General features: G+C 48.4%; 1 protein-coding gene across 2 annotated transcripts in view; it reads right to left on the bottom strand.

Annotated features, from left to right (window-relative positions):
- Positions 1–71: 71 nt before the first annotated feature.
- rps6kl1 (ribosomal protein S6 kinase-like 1) overlaps positions 72–18,713 on the bottom strand; it is a 30,168-nt gene continuing 11,526 nt past the window's right edge. For both annotated transcript variants that reach the window (XM_061842970.1, XM_061842971.1), the window contains 5 exons: positions 3,396–4,718; positions 3,239–3,328; positions 2,583–2,665; positions 2,206–2,301; positions 72–1,761 (listed from right to left, as the gene is read on the bottom strand). In XM_061842970.1, coding sequence (XP_061698954.1) covers positions 1,651–1,761; positions 2,206–2,301; positions 2,583–2,665; positions 3,239–3,328; positions 3,396–4,718 — 1,703 coding nt within the window. In that variant the 3' untranslated portion in view covers positions 72–1,650. The remainder of the gene's footprint in view (positions 1,762–2,205; positions 2,302–2,582; positions 2,666–3,238; positions 3,329–3,395; positions 4,719–18,713) is intronic.

Genomic DNA, 18,713 nt, shown 5'->3' with positions numbered 1-18,713 from the left:
TTTTTTTTTTTCCAGATGAAATTGGCGTTTTTGTGAAACATGTAAATCCGTTGAGGAAAATTTGGGTAAGGTACGGCTTGACGAGGGGCGAGGCTGTGATCCAGACCCCCCGCTAGCATGTATGGGCAATATTTGTCGTGAAATTAGTCAGCTGTGATAGCGGAAAACTGCTTTGCATTGCTCTCCTTGCATTAAAATCGATATTCATAATGACAACATTCCGATTTCCTGTAGCATTTTGGCGGTATTACGTCAGTATTTTCACTCTGATGTTAACATTTCATAGAGAAGTATTCTGTTTACTACAGCCTAGTTATAACTTACAAACATACGTACACATGTTATCGAGCGGTCTGCACGTTTGCCGGTATGGCGAAAGTCTTGGAGCGAAAAAATGGGAAGGTGATAAAAACCACGGCGTAAAAAAACTTTCAGATGGGTACAGTTTGAAAAAAGTGTAACCGTGCAGATAGGAACGAAAACTGTATCAACATGTCTAAACGAAAACATACAAAAAGTGGACGTTCCCGGCAAAGTCCTGTGCACTCTGTGTTCTGATAGGAGCAAAAAATATCCAGGAGCATATCCAAACCAGGAAACACAAAGGTAAGTTGGATGTAAATTTCTCAAATATTATATAATTGGCAACTCTTGAAGCGATTAGGCCTATCTGTAGCACTGGCCCTGTAGATCGCGCATTTTATCCCTCACTTTTATATTTCATGATCTCTCTCTTATATAAACACTGTGTACTTATTTCTGAAGCATAACTTGTAAGTGCAGTAGCCCATTTGATTTATCACTCAGTCTACATTTTTATGTCTGAAATTTAGCAAAATTATTTTGGTTGCTTGGACTCATATTTTACATTTTCAAAAATATTATGATTGCCCTGTATTTACACTGTTAGAAGTAACCAGAGGTCATCATTTAACAGTGTGTTTTATAAATAAATTAGTGCCCAAAGGGGGGCACACCCCCCTTTGAACCCCCCCCCCCCCCAAAGGCAGACATTTTCACTGTTTTTCCAAATTGGTAATTCTCATCCCTGTTGAATGGAAAGTTGCAGTTGAATCTGTTACTGAAGTAAAATACATAGTACAGTAGTTGGTTATGTACTATATAAATGGAAACTGCCACCATGTTTCCATATAATTTCCAGTTTGAAATGTACATGCACCTTTTATCAGCACTATGAATACTTTGATCCTACCAAAAGTTTTTTTTTGTTGTTTTCGTTTTCAGTTTGTGAATGAATGTAGTGGGATTTGTTTGATTCTCACTATTAAGAATAATTTCAGATATATTTTTGATAACTTTTTTTTTTTTTCAACTACCAGTTGTTCTTGACAGAGACTGGTGATATGATGATCCTGTTGAGTGTGAAATGTCTTATTTTCATGACAGGTGGTCTAAAAAATTGCCCGACATTAACCAATGTCATATGCATGGTGGTAATGGTAGATAAGCATGAATATTTTTTAAAAAGTCATGAATATATAAAAATGTAACCATTTTGTGAATATGCTGTTGATGGAAATTAATGTTGGTAGTCTTTCTGTTTTGTGGGGGGGCGGGCACAACGTCTGTTCTTCACTTCTAGTGCATCACAGAAGCCTCGGTTTCAGCGGCGTCTGCCCCTAACCGGGGTTAGCAGCTCAGAGCCTTCCAGGAGACGCTGCTGAAGAAGGGATGACACTTGATGTCGCTCACACCTCCACCGCCGCACCCCAGGCGATAGCCGGCGTCAAACTGCAGCAACTGTGGAAGCGTGGAAGCAGAGGCCTTGTCTCATCCAATAATTCAGACGTTATTGTTATGTGGAAAATGACCTAAATTCACTTTATTGGCCAAGTTACAGAAAGGCATAGAAGCAGCCATTCTTGAAATGTATTAGTTGATTCGTGAATCAAACACGTGTAAGTTGTGCAACAACAACAACAACAAAAAGTGCCGAATAGCTGGACCTACTGTATTTGTTTAAAAGTTTAGAGAAGCATCAAATTGTTTTTATCTGTAAAGGTTTGAGTGCTTTTTACGTTCATCCTGAAAATTTACCAGTGTACAGGTATACTTTTTGTGAGACTATTTGGCGGCGAGCCTTGATATTATTGTAAAATATGTGCCTTGGCTCAATAAAGATTGGGGATGATTGAAGACTTCTTGACGTAGAGCGGTGTCGCCACAAAATAACTTTTTCCACACCTCAGAAAGCAGGGATGCAGCCGCGGTGCTCAGGTGGTCCGGGATGAGCAGCTGAGTGTGGGACGTGATGCCCGTCGGGTGGAGCTGCCATAGCGGCTAAAAGCACAGAGAGCGAGAATGTGCATGAAAAGGGGGTCCGACACAAGAAATGCATCAACGTGTCCCGAGTGGAGATGTCGCAACTAAATTTGGACCCTCCCCGATGCCCTCCCCTTGTGTATTCAAAAGTTTTGAACATGTCATATTACCTGTGAAGGTAATAGTGCACGTCAGATCCATTCTGAAATTTCACCCGAAAGCCGAATATACTTCATGTTTTGTATGCAGTGTGTGTGCATGTATGTGTGCTTCTGTGCATACTTGTGTGTGTCACTTACAATTCCTGTGAGAAGTTCAAAGAGCAGGGCCCCCAGACTCCACCAATCACAAGCTTCTGTAGCTCTGGACACTCCACCAATTTCTGGTGACAAAAGTAGACACTCAATGCTATTCATGAACGCGCCTATAATCAGTGTTGTGGAGTAACTACTAACTTGTGTCATTTACAGTAATTACAAAAATGCATGCAGTTAAAATTTATTACATTAAAGGGGAAATCCACTGGTTTGCATTAACAATTTATCCAATAGCTCATGTAATACTGTATGTACTCTATTTTGACAATGTGATGTTAAATCCTTTCTCGTTTAATAGTGTTTTGAGAAGATTTTTATCGACAATTACGTGGCTGTAAATACTGTTGAATATTCAGATGATACATGACCTATTGGATACATTGTTCATGCAAACCACTGGATTTCCCCTTTAACAATATGTAAAATTAAATTGCAGTTGCTTTTGGAACAGGATTACAACTTAAGTTACATTTGGGGGAAAAAAATTGTTGCAAAAGCTCTGCATTTTTCCACGAGGTGCCCCCTCTAAACACGTTTGTGATTGGCTCTCTGGTCATGCACTATTCCGCTGTCGTCTCATGTAGTTTCACGACCTTGAAGTATGTATGCTTTCAAGTCATCAAATATATTGGAGCTACCTGGGGCGCAGTACATGTGTTCCACGGCATCGCAGTTGATTTCCGACTGAACCTCACTCCATTGTCCAAAAAAAGTCAAGCAGACCTTTCCTGTGTAAATATAAAGCAGTAAACTTTACGTATCGTCAACCACGTCAGTCATCTGCAAGAGACTCACCGTTGCTGGTGAGCAGAACGTTTTTGGGGTTGAGGTCACGACATAAGATGCCCTGCTGATGAAGGCTCTCAAGGGCCAGCAGGATCTGGGCCCCCCACACACGCACTTCGGATTCGGGGAGCCCCCAGCAGGTCTGGCAGCCGGATTTGTCCGAGGGTTTGAGCGCCGCACGGGTTACGTGGCACCATCCATCCACCTCAATGATCTGGTCATCTCCTCGGTCGGCCGTCCTCACTGGCGAGTCCTCAGTCTTCTTCGGGGCTCCGACGAGGCGAGGCGAGTACCAGCTGGAAAAGGGTCCGTCCGTGGTCGGGGCTACATTTTCTGGAGTGAGAAGCTCACAGGCTTCTTCTACACCGTCTCTCACGTCATCCCTCGCGGATAAAGGCCAGGAGCTTCCCGAGCCTGTCCGTGCTTCCCGGTGTTCTGAGAACACAGCTTGGTCCGTGCTCTTAAGGACCACCAGTCCATTTCGCTCCTCCGAGGCGGGACTGCTGCTGGAATGCTTGGCGCCCGACTTTGTAACCTCGTCTGCTGCACTTACAACCGATTCCTGGCGATAGCCAGGGGCGACCCAAGAGGCCCTTCCGTGAACTTGTGTTTGGCAATGCAGAGGAAGATGCAAAATGGCTGGAGAGGAACTTAAAATATGACTTCTAGTGTTTGTAAATCCCATTTTTATACACGAGGTGAGTTTTGGATGAGGTGCCGTGTTCAAGTCGCTGTCAGTAGTAACTGCATAGGCGTTGGTTTGATCACCTTTGAGTGCCGGATCTGCAGCCTTCCAAGCCACTTCAAAGGCAGAGCTGCACTCTATTAGTCCAGTCCCAGCTTTGCTCTCATCGAGTTCTAACATGGCGTCCAGAGCTTGACTGATGCGAGCGCAAGACAGAGGAAGAGCGGGCTTGTCCTGAGTTTGAGAGGAGTGCAAACACAAAGTAGGAGCTGGTGGATGAATGCGAGCGCCGACCTGCGTTCTTGCGGGTCCCGAAAGCAAAGTCGCACGGTCGAGCTCGGCGTGCGACGCCACCGAGCGGGAGTTCTGCAAGCAGCCCGTCTCCTCGATATAGGAGTGAGTCCCGCAACTGTCCAGACGCCGCTGGGTCTCGTCCCAGGACCGCCGGTCGTCCACATCCGGGCTCCGGTCACTGACTTTCGGAGGGTCGCCTTCCTCGCTGACGCTGCGCTGGTAATCCGTGCAGATCGCAGGTGAGGTGTGGCTGCTCTTCATCTTGATGTTGTGCTGGCCAGGTGTGATGCATTCTGGGTGTTCCTTGGCGCGCTCTTTCCTCAGCTTGTGAAGTTTGGAAAAGAGCCTCCCACCTTGGGAAAAGTTCAGACAAATACATACACACGTGTGACCTCTACTGATGGCCATGGGAGTTCTTTTGAGTGCACACAATCATTTGAATCAGTTCATGAAAAAGATTAGTTCAGAAGGTTCTTATTTTTCTGATATTCACATTTGTTTTGATGAGCTTAAATTGGGGAAACTCCAAAAATATAAGGACGCCAGTAGGTTTTCACGGCACTGCACACATCCAAAGTCATTATCCCAACTGGCGATTGATAAAAAACAACTCCCCCTTATAAAATGCTCTGTGAAGCAACAGTGTTGCTTTATAAGTATGGGAGGTGCAATAAATTAACGCTTGATTGTTTGGGGAAGATAATGTATATGAAGCGCACGAGATGTAACCATAGCTTCTGATGACGTCACATCAGTTGAGGTCAAAACCCATGACAGCGGTGCTCACATTCGCCGGGCGCAGTGGCGCGTGCCTGTAATCCAAGTCACTGGGAGGCCGAGGCTGGCGGATCGTTTGAGCTCAGGAGTTCTGAGCTGCGGCTGACTATGTCGAGCGGGTGTCCGTGCTAAGTTCGGTATCGATATGGTGCTCCCGGGTGAGCTCGGGAACACCAGGTCGCCTAAGGAGCGGTGCACCGGCCCAGGTCGGAAACGGAGCAGGTCAAATCCCCCGTGCCGCTCAGTAGTGGGATCGCGCCTGTGAATAGACGCTGCAGTGCAGCCTCAGAAAAATAGCGAGACACAGTCTTTTACACTGCGGCTCTGTTAAAAAACAAAGAGAAATTTTTTTGGAGAGCGGGGGGTGGGGGGGTTGTTACACTGCTTCCTCCTGGTGCAATGTGGCACAACGATGTGTACCATATTAAAATTCAACAAGCCCAGTTTGGGTCAACTACTAAAAAGAGGAACATATGCGATACCTTAAACCAACAAGATTGAAATATTTGTAATCAGGGTTATAGCCACCATGAAGATATTATAAAAACCACCATGATGGGGGAAAGATTGTATATGGAGACCACTAGATGTCACCATAGCTTCTGGTGACATCACATTGGTTGAGGTCAAAACCCACGACAGCGATGCTCACACTCGCTGGGTGCGGTGGCGCGTACCTGTAATCCAAGTCACTGGGAGGCTGAGGCTGGCGGATCGTTTGAGCTCAGGAGTTCTGCACTGCAGCGGGCTATGTCGAGCGGGTGTCCGCGCTAAGTTCGGTATAGATATGGCGCTTCCGGGTGAACTCAGGAGCACCAGGTCACCTAAGGAGGGGTGCACCGGCCCAGGTCGGAAACGGAGCAGGTCAAAACCCCTGTGCCGCTCGGTAGTGGGATCGCGCCCGTGAGTAGACGCTGCAGTGCAGCCTCAGCGAAACATCGAGACGCAGTCTTTTACACTGCGGCTCTATTAAAAAATAAAACAGCTCCAATTATTTTTGCATTATCCAATCGTTCATTTTTTTTCTTTTGTAAGTCGTTCCATGACCTTCTTCAGGAAGAACGCGGAACTACAATATGTGCAATATTCAAGAAGGTCAGTTTGGGTCAACTAGTAAAAAGGGGAATAGCCCTCCATTCATTTTCTGTGCCACTTATCCTCACAAGGATCGCAGGACTACTAGAGCCTATCCCAAACAGTGTATCCAATAGGTCATGTAATATGCACTCTATTTTGACAATGTGATGTTAAATCCGTTCTCATTTAATAGTGTTATTAAGTTGAGATTTTTATCGACAATTACGAATTTTCAGGGGCGCTGCTATTTTCGCAAGTCACGTGATCTACGTGTGTGACGTGTACCGTGCTGCTCCGAACACTGGATTACATGGGACACTATTATGCCCACTGCTGTTTTCTCTGATTTATCCTCATCTGATGAAGAAATAGCAGTATCGGTTGATCGGGAAGACAGAGGAATACTTCCATAGAGATTTGAACCTGTGGCTGTAATTAATGTTGAAAATTCGGATGGGTCTTGGGCCAGAATGACGCCAGAGTCTGATCACTCAGAGGCCTACGCGTGGCACCTAATTATGTAAACAAAGGCCCCCAGAGCTCTGGGCCGGCAGCCACGGATGGTTCTTCGGACGGGAATGAAGCTCAGTCTGACGAGCAAGCTCCAGCGGCGGGCCGCGAGCGAGCTTCCAAGCGGCGGAGGCCATTAGCTCCGGGCACCGGAGCTAGGCTAAAGGCCTCCGCTGAAGCCAAAGGCAGGCTGCGAGCTCCGGCAGCTAGCCGCGAGCCGAGCTTCGATGTCCAGGGCTTATGGCCTCCCCAGCCAGAGCTCGCGGCCCATCTTCGGCGTTGGTGGAGGTCTTTAGCCAAACTTCAGTGGAGGCTTTGAGCCGAGCTTCGGTGTCGGTGGAGGCTTTTAGCCTAGCTTCGGCATCTGGGGCTAAAGGCTTCCGCCACCTGGAAGCTCTGCTCGCAGCCCACCGCCGGAGCTCTCTCGTCAGACTCCGCGTCATTCCCGTGCGAAGAACCATCCGTGGCTGCCGGCCCAGAGCTCTGGGGGCCTTTGTTTACATACTTAGGTGCCACGCGTAGGCCTCTGAGTGGTCAGACTCCGGCGTCATTCCCTCCGACGAACCATCTGAATATTCAACATTTACAGACACAGGTTCAAATCTATATGGAAGTATTCTTCCGTCTTCCCGAAAAACTGATACTATTTCTTCATTGGATGAGGCTAAACCTAAGAAATCAGCGCTGGGCATAAATGGAGGACTAAAATCACATTGTCAAAATAGGGTATATATTACATGACCTATTGGATACACTGTTCAGGCAAAGCAGTGGCTTTCCCCTTTCAGCAAGGAAGGTGCAATAAGTCATGAATGTTTGATTGTTTGGGGGAAGAGACCACTAGATGTCGCCATAGCTTCTGATGACGTCACATCAGTTGAGGTCAAAAGCCACGACAGCGGTGCTCACATTTGCTGGGTGCGGTGGCGCGTGCCTGTAATCCAAGTCACTGGGAGGTTGAGGCTGGTGGATCGTTTGAGCTCAGGAGTTCTGCACTCCAGCGGGCTATGTCGAGCGGGTGTCCGCGCTAAGTTCGGTATCGATATGGTGCTCCCGGGTGAGCTCGGGAACACCAGGTCGCCTAAGGAGGGGTGCACCGGCCCAGGTCGGAAACGGAGCAGGTCAAATTCCCCGTGCCGCTCAGTAGTGGGATTGCGCCTGTGAGTAGACGCTGCAGTACAGCCTCAGCAAAAAAGCGAAACACAGTCTTTTACACTTAGTCTCTATTAAGAAAACAAACAGCTGCAATTATCTTTGCATTATCCAATCGCTCATTTTTTTTCTTTTGTAAGTCGTTCCATGACCTTCTTCAGGAAGAACGCGGAACTACGATATGTGCAATATTCAAGAAGGTCAGTTTGGGTCAACTAGTAAAAAGGGGAATAGCCCTCCATTCATTTTCTGTGCCACTTATCCTCACAAGGGTCACAGGAGTGCTAGAGCCTATCCCAAACAAACAGTGTATCCAATAGGTCATGTAATATGCTCTATTTTGACAATGTGATGTTAAATCCGTTCTCATTTAATAGTGTTATTAAGTTGAGATTTTTATCGACAATTCCGAATTTTCAGGGGCGCTGCTATTTTCGCAAGTCACGTGATCTACGTGTGTGACGTGTACCGTGCTGCTCTCAAGACTGGATTACATGGGACACTATTATACCCAGCGCTGATTTCTCAGATTTATCCTCATCTGATGAAGAAATAGCAGTATCGGTTTATCGGGAAGGCAGAGGAATACTTCCATACAGATTTGAACCTGTGGCTGTAATTAATGTTGAATATTCGGAAGGGTCTTGGGGCAGAATGACGCCAGAGTCTGACCACTCAGAGGCCTACGCGTGGCACATAAGTATGTAAAAAACAAAGGCCCCCAGAGCTCTGGGCCGGCAGCCACGGATGGTTCTTTGGACGGGAATGACGCTGAGTCTGACGAGCGAGCTTCCAGGAGGCGGAGGCTATTAGCTCCGGACGCCGGAGGTAGGCTTAAAGACTCCTTTGCCACCGAAGCTCGGCTAAAGGCCTCCGCTGAAGCTAAAGGCAGGCCGCGAGCTCCGGCAGCTGGCCGCGAGCCGAGCTTCGATGTCCAGGGCTAACGGCCTCCCCAGCCAGAGCTCGCGGCCCATCTTCGGTGTCGGTGGAGGCCTTTAGCCTAGCTTCGGCATCTGGGGCTAAAGGCTTCCGCCGCCTAGAAGCTCTGCTCGCGGCCCACCGCCAGAGCTCTCTCGTCAGACTCTGCGTCATTCCCGTCCCAAGAACCATCCGTAGCTCCCGGCCAGGAGCTCAGGGGGCCTTTGTTTTTTACATACTTATGTGCCACGCGTAGGCCTCTGAGTGGTCAGACTCTGGCGTCATTCCCCCCGACGAACCATCCGAATATTCAACATTTACAGACACAGGTTAAAATCTATATGGAAGTATTCCTCCGTCTTCCCGATCAACTGATTCTATTTCTTCATCGGATGAGGATAAACCCGAGAAATCAGCGCTGGGCATAAATGGAGGATTAAAATCACATTGTCAAAATAGGGTATATATTACATGACCTATTGGATACACTGTTCAGGCAAAGCAGTGGCTTTCCCCTTTCAGCAAGGAAGGTGGAATGAGTCATGAACGTTTGATTGTTTGGGGGAAGAGATTGTATATGGAGACCACTCGATGTCGCCACAGCTTCTGATGACGTCACATCAGTTGAAGTCAAAACTTGCGACCGTAGTCCTCACATTTGCTGGGTACAGTGGCGCGCGCCTGTAATCCAAGTCACTGGGAGGCCGAGGCTGGTGAATCGTTTGAGCTCAGGAGTTCTGCACTCCAGCGGGCTATGTTGAGCGTGTGTCCGCGCTAAGTTCGGTATCGATATGGTGCTCCCGGGTGAGCTTGGGAACATCAGGTCGCCTAAGGAAGGGTGCACTGTCCCAGGTCGGAAACGGAGCAGGTCAAATCCCCCGTGCCGCTCGGTAGTGGGATCGCGCCTGTGAGTAGACGCTGCAGTGCAGCCTCAGCGAAACATCGAGACGCAGTCTTTTACACTTAGTCTCTATTAAAAAAACAAACAGCTGCAATTATCTTTGCATTATCCAATCGCTCTTTTCTTTTCTTTTGTAAGTCGTTCCATGACCATTTTTTGGACAGCAGTGGGGTGGTCGTTACACTGCTTCCTCCTGGTGGAATGTGGCACTACGATGTGTACCATATTAATATTCAACAAGCCCAGTTTGGGTCAAGTAGTAAAAAGAGGAACATAGGAGATACCTTAAACCAACAAGATTGAAATCTTTGTAATCAGGGTAATAGCCACCATGAAGATCTTGTAAAAACCACCATGATGGGGGAAAGATTGTCTTTAGAGACCACTAGATGTCGCCATAGCTTCTGATGACGTCAGCTCAGTTGAGGTCAAAACTTGCGACCGCAGTGCTCACAATCGCTGGGTGCGGTGGCGCGTGCCTGTAATCCAAGTCACTGGGAGGTTGAGGCTGGCGGATCGATTGAGCTCAGGAGTTCTTAGCTGTGGTGGACTATGTCGAGCGGGTGTCTGCGCTAAGTTCGGTATCGATATGGTGCTCCCGGGTGAGCTCGGGAGCACCAGGTCGCCTAAGGAGGGGTGCACCGACCCAGGTCGGAAACGGAGCAGGTCAAATCCCCCGTGCCGCTCGGTAGTGGGATCGCGCCTGTGAGTAGACGCTGCAGTTCAGCCTCAGCGAAACATCGAGACGCAGACTTTTACACTTCTGCTCTATTTCAAAAAAACAAAAACGGCTCCAATTATTTTTGCATTATCCAATCCCTCATATTGTTTCTTTTGTAAGTCGTTCCATGACCTCCTTCAGGAAGAACGCGGTACAGCCCTGTTTGGGTCAACTGATAAAAAGAGGAAGATGTGAGACACTTTAAACCAACAAGATTCAAATCTTTGCAATCAGAGAAATAGCCACCATGACGCTCTTATAAAATCACCCGGATGGGATATAAAGTCATCGTGAAGTTGGACGTCACATGGCTGCCTCAAATCAACCCATCACAGTGAGCTCGGTTGCCAGAATCCATTTAAACATCAACTCACAAGTCAACATAGAATGATGCTAACGGCTTCCACCGCCGGAGCGCTCTCGTCATTCCCGTCCGACGAACCATCCAAATATTCAACATTTACAGCCACAGGTTCAAATCTATATGGAAGTATTCCTCCGTCTTCTCAATCAACCGATACTGCTATTTTTTCATCGGATGAGGATAAACCTAAGAAATCAGCGCTGAGCATAAATGGAGTATTAAAATCACATTGTCAAAATAGGGTATATATTACATGACCTATTGGATACACTGTTCAGGCAAAGCAGTGGCTTTCCCCTTTCAGCAAGGAAGGTGGAATGAGTCATGAACGTTTGATTGTTTGGGGGAAGAGACCACTCGATGTCGCCATAGCTTCTGATGACGTCACATCAGTTGAGGTCAAAACCCGTGACCGCAGTCCTCACATTTGCCGGGTGCGGTGGCGCGTGCCTGTAATCCAAGTCACTGGGAGGTTGAGGCTGGTGAATCGTTTGAGCTCAGGAGTTCTGCACTCCAGCGGGCTATGTCGAGCGGGTGTCCGCGCTAAGTTCGGTATCGATATGGTGCTCCCGGGTGAGCTTGGGAACACCAGGTCGCCTAAGGAGGGGTGCACCGGCCCAGGTCGGAAACGGAGCAGGTCAAATCCCCCGTGCCGCTCGGTAGTGGGATCGCGCCTGTGAGTAGACGCTGCAGTGCAGCCTCAGCGAAACATCGAGACGCAGTCTTTTACACTTAGTCTCTATTAAAAAAACAAACAGCTGCAATTATCTTTGCATTTCCCCAATCGCTCTTTTCTTTTCTTTTCTTTTGTAAGTCGTTACACTGCCTCCTCCTGGAAGAAGGCGGTACTATGATATGTACCACATTCATCAAGGTCAGTTTGGGTCAATTAGTAAAAAGGGGAACATCCATCGATTCATTTTCTGAGCCGCTTATCTTCACAAGGGTCGCGGGAGTCCTGGGGCCTGTCCTAACCAATGATATCTGAAATCAAAATGCTGTATGCTTGCAATATGCGTTTTTGGTTAACGCTAAATTCACAAGGAGCAGACAATGATGATTCTTTGGCCATATAAAATTTTTGTTTTTGTTTTTTTCTGTTCTGTAAAGCACCAGTCTTGCTTTATAAGCGTGGAAGGTGCAATAAGTCATGAACATTTGATTGTTTGGGGGAAGAAATTGTATATGAAGACCACTAGATGTCACCATAGCTTCTGATGACGTCAGATCAGTTGAAGTCAAAACTTGCAACCGCAGTGCTTACATTTGCCGGGTGCAGTGGCGCGTGCCTGTAATCCAAGTTACTTCGAGGCCGAGGCTGGCGGATCGTTTGAGCTCAGGAGTTCTGCGCTGCAGCGGACTATATCGAGCAGGTGTCCACGCCAAGTTCGGTATCGATATGGTACTCGAGAACACCAGGTCCTCTAAGGAGGGGTACACCGGCCCAAGTCGGTAACGGAGCCGGTCATATCCCCCGTTCCGCTCGGTAGTGGGATCGCGCCTGTGAGTAGATGCTGCAGTGCAGCCTCAGCGAAATATTGAGATGCAGACTTTTACACTTCTGCTCTATTTTAAAAAAAAACAAAAACGGCTACAATTATTTTTGCATTATCAAATCGCTCATTTTTTTTCTTTTGTAAGTCGTTCCATGACCTCCTTGAGGAAGAACGCGGTACTATGATATGTGCAATATTCAAGAAGGTCAGTTTGGGTCAACTGGTAAAAAGGGGAATATCCATTTATTCATTTTCTGAGCCACTTATCCTCACAAGGGTCGCAGGAGTGCTGGAGCCTATCCCAAACAATGATACAGGCAATCAAAATGCTAGATGTGCATTTTTGGTTAATGCGAAATTCACAAGGGCAGCTCATGGTGATACTCTGTCCATACAAAATAGTTTTTTTTTCTGTTCTGTCAGGCAGCAGTGTTGCTTTTTAAAGGGGAAATCCCATGCTTGCATTAACACTGTATCTAACAGGTCATGTAATATATATGGGCTGGCAGCAACGGATGGTTCTTTGGACGGGAATGACGCTGAGTCTGACGAGCAAGCTCCAGCGGCGGGCCGCGAGCGAGCTTCCAGGCGGTGGAGGCCATTAGCTCCGGACGCCGGAGCTAGGCTAAAGCCTCCACCGCCACCGAAGCTCGGCTGAAGTCCTCCGCTGAAGCCAAAGGCAGGCCGCGAGCCGAGCTTCGACGTCCAGGGCTAACGGCCTCCCCAGCCAGAGCTCGCGGCCTATCTTGGGCGTTGGTGGAGGCCTTTAGCCGAGCTTTGGTGGCGGTGGAGGCCTTTAGCCTAGCTTCGGCATCTGGGGCTAATGGCTTCTGCCGCCTGGAAGCTATGCTCGCGGCTCACCGCCGCAGCTCGCTCATTCGACTCCGCGTCATTCCCGTCCGAAGAACCATCCGTGGCTGCCGGCCAGGAGCTCTGGGGGCCTTTGTTTACGTACTTATGTGCCACGCGTTGGTCTCTGAGTGGTCAGACTCTGGCGTCATTCCCCCCGACGAACCATCCGAATATTCAACATTTACAGACACAGGTTCAAATCTATATGGAAGTATTCCTCCGTCTTCCCGATCAACTGATTCTATTTTCTTCCGGGATGAGGATAAACCCGAGAAATCAGCGCTGGGCATAAATGGAGGATTAAAATCACATTGTCAAAATAGGGTATATACATGACCTATTGGATACACTGTTCAGGCAAAGCAGTGGCTTTCCCCTTTCAGCAAGGAAGGTGAATGAGTCATGAACGTTTGATTGTTTGTGTGTGGAAGAGACCACTAGATGTCGCCATAGCTTCTGATGACGTCACATCAGTTGAGGTCAAAACTTGCGACCGTAGTCCTCACATTGCTGGGTACAGTGGCGCGTGCCTGTAATCCAAGTCACTGGGAGGCCGAGGCTGGTGAATCGTTTGAGCTCAGGAGTTCTGCACTCCAGCGGGCTATGTCGAGCGGGTGTCCGCGCTAAGTTCGGTATCGATATGGTGCTCCGGGTGAGCTTGGGAACATCAGGTCGCCTAAGGAGGGGTGCACCGGCCCAGGTCGGAAACGGAGCAGGTCAAATCCCCCGTGCCGCTCGGTAGTGGGATCGCGCCTGTGAGTAGACGCTGCAGTACAGCCTCAGCAAAAAAGCGAGACACAGTCTTTTACACTTAGTCTCTATTAAGAAAACAAACAGCTGCTTATCTTTGCATTATCCAATCGCTCAATTTTTTCTTTTGTAAGTCGTTCCATGACCATTTTTTGGACAGCAGTGGGGTGGTCGTTACACTGCTTCCTCCTGGTGGAATGTGGCACTACGATGTGTACCATATTAATATTCAACAAGCCCAGTTTGGGTCAAGTAGTAAAAAGAGGAACATAGGAGATACCTTAAACCAACAAGATTGAAATCTTTGTAATCAGGGTAATAGCCACCATGAAGATCTTGTAAAAACCACCATGATGGGGGAAAGATTGTCTTTAGAGACCACTAGATGTCGCCATAGCTTCTGATGACGTCAGCTCAGTTGAGGTCAAAACTTGCGACCGCAGTGCTCACAATCGCTGGGTGCGGTGGCGCGTGCCTGTAATCCAAGTCACTGGGAGGTTGAGGCTGGCGGATCGATTGAGCTCAGGAGTTCTTAGCTGTGGTGGACTATGTCGAGCGGGTGTCTGCGCTAAGTTCGGTATCGATATGGTGCTCCCGGGTGAGCTCGGGAGCACCAGGTCGCCTAAGGAGGGGTGCACCGACCCAGGTCGGAAACGGAGCAGGTCAAATCCCCCGTGCCGCTCGGTAGTGGGATCGCGCCTGTGAGTAGACGCTGCAGTGCAGCATCGAGACGCAGACTTTTACACTTCTGCTCTATTTCAAAAAAACAAAAACGGCTCCAATTATTTTTGCATTATCCAATCCCTCATATTGTTTCTTTTGTAAGTCGTTCCATGACCTCCTTCAGGAAGAACGCGGTACTACGATATGTGCAATATTCAAGAAGGTCAGTTTGGGTCAACTAGTAAAAAGGGGAATATCCATCCATTTATTTTCTGAGCCACTTATCCTCACAAGGATCGCAGGAGTGCTGGAGCCTATCCCAAACAATGATACCTGTGATCAAAATGCTATATGTGCATTTTTGGTTAATGCTAAATTCACAAGGGGCAGCTCATGATGATACTCTGTCCATACAAAATTATTTTTTTTTCTGTTCTGTCAGGCAGCAGTGTTGCTTTTTAAAGGGGAAATCCGATGCTTGCATTAACAGTGTATCTAATAGGTCATGTAATATATACCCGATTTTGACAATGTGATGTTAAATCTTCTCTCATTTTGCGAAGATTTTTATCGACAATTACGAATTTTCAGGTGCGCTGCCATTTTTGCGAGTCACCTGATCTACGTGGAAGTGTGTGACGTGTACCGTGATGCTCCCAACTCTGGATTACATGAGACACTATTATTCCCAGCGCTGATTTCTCGGATTTATCCTCATCTGATGAAGAAATAGCAGTATCGGTTGATCGGGAAGACAGAGGAATACTTCCATAGAGATTTGAACCTGTGGCTGTAATTAATGTTGAATATTCGGATGGTTCTTGGGGCAGAATGACGCCAGAGTCTGACCACTCAGAGGCCTACGCGTGGCACATAAGTACGTAAACAAAGGCACCCAGAGCTCCAGGCCAGCAACCACGGATGGTTCTTTGGACGGGAATGACGCTGAGTCTGACGAGCGAGCTTCCTAGCGGCGGAGGCCATTAGCTCCAGACGCCGGAGCTGGGCTAAAGCCTCCAGCGCCACTGAAGCTCCGCTAAAGGCCTCCACTGATGCCAAAGGCAGGCCGCGAGCAGAGCTTCGACGTCCAGGGCTAACGGCCTCCCCAGCCAGAGCTCGCGACCCATCTTGGGCGTTGGTGGAGGCCTTTAGCTAATCTTCAGGGGAGGCCTTTAGTCGAGCTTCGGTGGCGGTGGAGGCCTTTAGCCTAGCTTCGGCATCTGGGGCTAATGGCTTCCGCCGCCTGGAAGCTCTGCTCGCAGCCCACCGCCGGAGCTCTCTCGTCAGACTCCGCGTCATTCCCGTGCGAAGAACCATCCGTGGCTGCCGGCCTGGAGCTCTGGGGGCCTTTGTTTACATACTTATGTGCCACGCGTTGGTCTCTGAGTGGTCAGACTCTGGCGTCATTCCCCCCGACGAACCATCCGAATATTCAACATTTACAGACACAGGTTCAAATCTATATGGAAGTATTCCTCCGTCTTCCCGATCAACCGATACTGCTATTTTTTCATCGGATGAGGATAAACCGGAGAAATCAGCGCTGGGCATAAATGGAGGATTAAAATCACATTGTCAAAATAGGGTATATATTACATGACCTATTGGATACACTGTTCAGGCAAAGCAGTGGCTTTCCCCTTTCAGCAAGGAAGGTGGAATGAGTCATGAACGTTTGATTGTTTGGGGGAAGAGACCACTAGATGTCGCCATAGCTTCTGATGACGTCACATCAGTTGAGGTCAAAACTTGCGACCGTAGTCCTCACATTTGCTGGGTACAGTGGCGCGTGCCTGTAATCCAAGTCACTGGGAGGCCGAGGCTGGTGAATCGTTTGAGCTCAGGAGTTCTGCACTCCAGCGGGCTATGTCGAGCGGGTGTCCGCGCTAAGTTCGGTATCGATATGGTGCTCCCGGGTGAGCTTGGGAACATCAGGTCGCCTAAGGAGGGGTGCACCGGCCCAGGTCGGAAACGGAGCAGGTCAAATCCCCCGTGCCGCTCGGTAGTGGGATCGCGCCTGTGAGTAGACGCTGCAGTACAGCCTCAGCAAAAAAGCGAGACACAGTCTTTTACACTTAGTCTCTATTAAGAAAACAAACAGCTGCAATTATCTTTGCATTATCCAATCGCTCAATTTTTTTCTTTTGTAAGTCGTTCCATGACCATTTTTTGGACAGCAGTGGGGTGGTCGTTACACTGCTTCCTCCTGGTGGAATGTGGCACTACGATGTGTACCATATTAATATTCAACAAGCCCAGTTTGGGTCAAGTAGTAAAAAGAGGAACATAGGAGATACCTTAAACCAACAAGATTGAAATCTTTGTAATCAGGGTAATAGCCACCATGAAGATCTTGTAAAAACCACCATGATGGGGGAAAGATTGTCTTTAGAGACCACTAGATGTCGCCATAGCTTCTGATGACGTCAGCTCAGTTGAGGTCAAAACTTGCGACCGCAGTGCTCACAATCGCTGGGTGCGGTGGCGCGTGCCTGTAATCCAAGTCACTGGGAGGTTGAGGCTGGCGGATCGATTGAGCTCAGGAGTTCTTAGCTGTGGTGGACTATGTCGAGCGGGTGTCTGCGCTAAGTTCGGTATCGATATGGTGCTCCCGGGTGAGCTCGGGAGCACCAGGTCGCCTAAGGAGGGGTGCACCGACCCAGGTCGGAAACGGAGCAGGTCAAATCCCCCGTGCCGCTCGGTAGTGGGATCGCGCCTGTGAGTAGACGCTGCAGTGCAGCATCGAGACGCAGACTTTTACACTTCTGCTCTATTTCAAAAAAACAAAAACGGCTCCAATTATTTTTGCATTATCCAATCCCTCATATTGTTTCGTTTGTAAGTCGTTCCATGACCTCCTTCAGGAAGAACGCGGTACTACGATATGTGCAATATTCAAGAAGGTCAGTTTGGGTCAACTAGTAAAAAGGGGAATATCCATCCATTTATTTTCTGAGCCACTTATCCTCACAAGGATCGCAGGAGTGCTGGAGCCTATCCCAAACAATGATACCTGTGATCAAAATGCTATATGTGCATTTTTGGTTAATGCTAAATTCACAAGGGGCAGCTCATGATGATACTCTGTCCATACAAAATTATTTTTTTTTCTGTTCTGTCAGGCAGCAGTGTTGCTTTTTAAAGGGGAAATCCGATGCTTGCATTAACAGTGTATCTAATAGGTCATGTAATATATACCCGATTTTGACAATGTGATGTTAAATCTTCTCTCATTTTGCGAAGATTTTTATCGACAATTACGAATTTTCAGGTGCGCTGCCATTTTTGCGAGTCACCTGATCTACGTGGAAGTGTGTGACGTGTACCGTGATGCTCCCAACTCTGGATTACATGAGACACTATTATTCCCAGCGCTGATTTCTCGGATTTATCCTCATCTGATGAAGAAATAGCAGTATCGGTTGATCGGGAAGACAGAGGAATACTTCCATAGAGATTTGAACCTGTGGCTGTAATTAATGTTGAATATTCGGATGGTTCTTGGGGCAGAATGACGCCAGAGTCTGACCACTCAGAGGCCTACGCGTGGCACATAAGTACGTAAACAAAGGCACCCAGAGCTCCAGGCCAGCAACCACGGATGGTTCTTTGGACGGGAATGACGCTGAGTCTGACGAGCGAGCTTCCTAGCGGCGGAGGCCATTAGCTCCAGACGCCGGAGCTGGGCTAAAGCCTCCAGCGCCACTGAAGCTCCGCTAAAGGCCTCCACTGATGCCAAAGGCAGGCCGCGAGCAGAGCTTCGACGTCCAGGGCTAACGGCCTCCCCAGCCAGAGCTCGCGACCCATCTTGGGCGTTGGTGGAGGCCTTTAGCTAATCTTCAGGGGAGGCCTTTAGTCGAGCTTCGGTGGCGGTGGAGGCCTTTAGCCTAGCTTCGGCATCTGGGGCTAATGGCTTCCGCCGCCTGGAAGCTCTGCTCGCAGCCCACCGCCGGAGCTCTCTCGTCAGACTCCGCGTCATTCCCGTGCGAAGAACCATCCGTGGCTGCCGGCCTGGAGCTCTGGGGGCCTTTGTTTACATACTTATGTGCCACGCGTTGGTCTCTGAGTGGTCAGACTCTGGCGTCATTCCCCCCGACGAACCATCCGAATATTCAACATTTACAGACACAGGTTCAAATCTATATGGAAGTATTCCTCCGTCTTCCC

Source organism: Syngnathoides biaculeatus, chromosome 15 (assembly GCF_019802595.1).
Source record: "Syngnathoides biaculeatus isolate LvHL_M chromosome 15, ASM1980259v1, whole genome shotgun sequence".
Lineage (NCBI taxonomy): Eukaryota > Metazoa > Chordata > Actinopteri > Syngnathiformes > Syngnathidae > Syngnathoides > Syngnathoides biaculeatus.
Note: the sequence above shows the minus strand (reverse complement) of the source record. Positions and strands in the feature narration are given on the sequence as shown.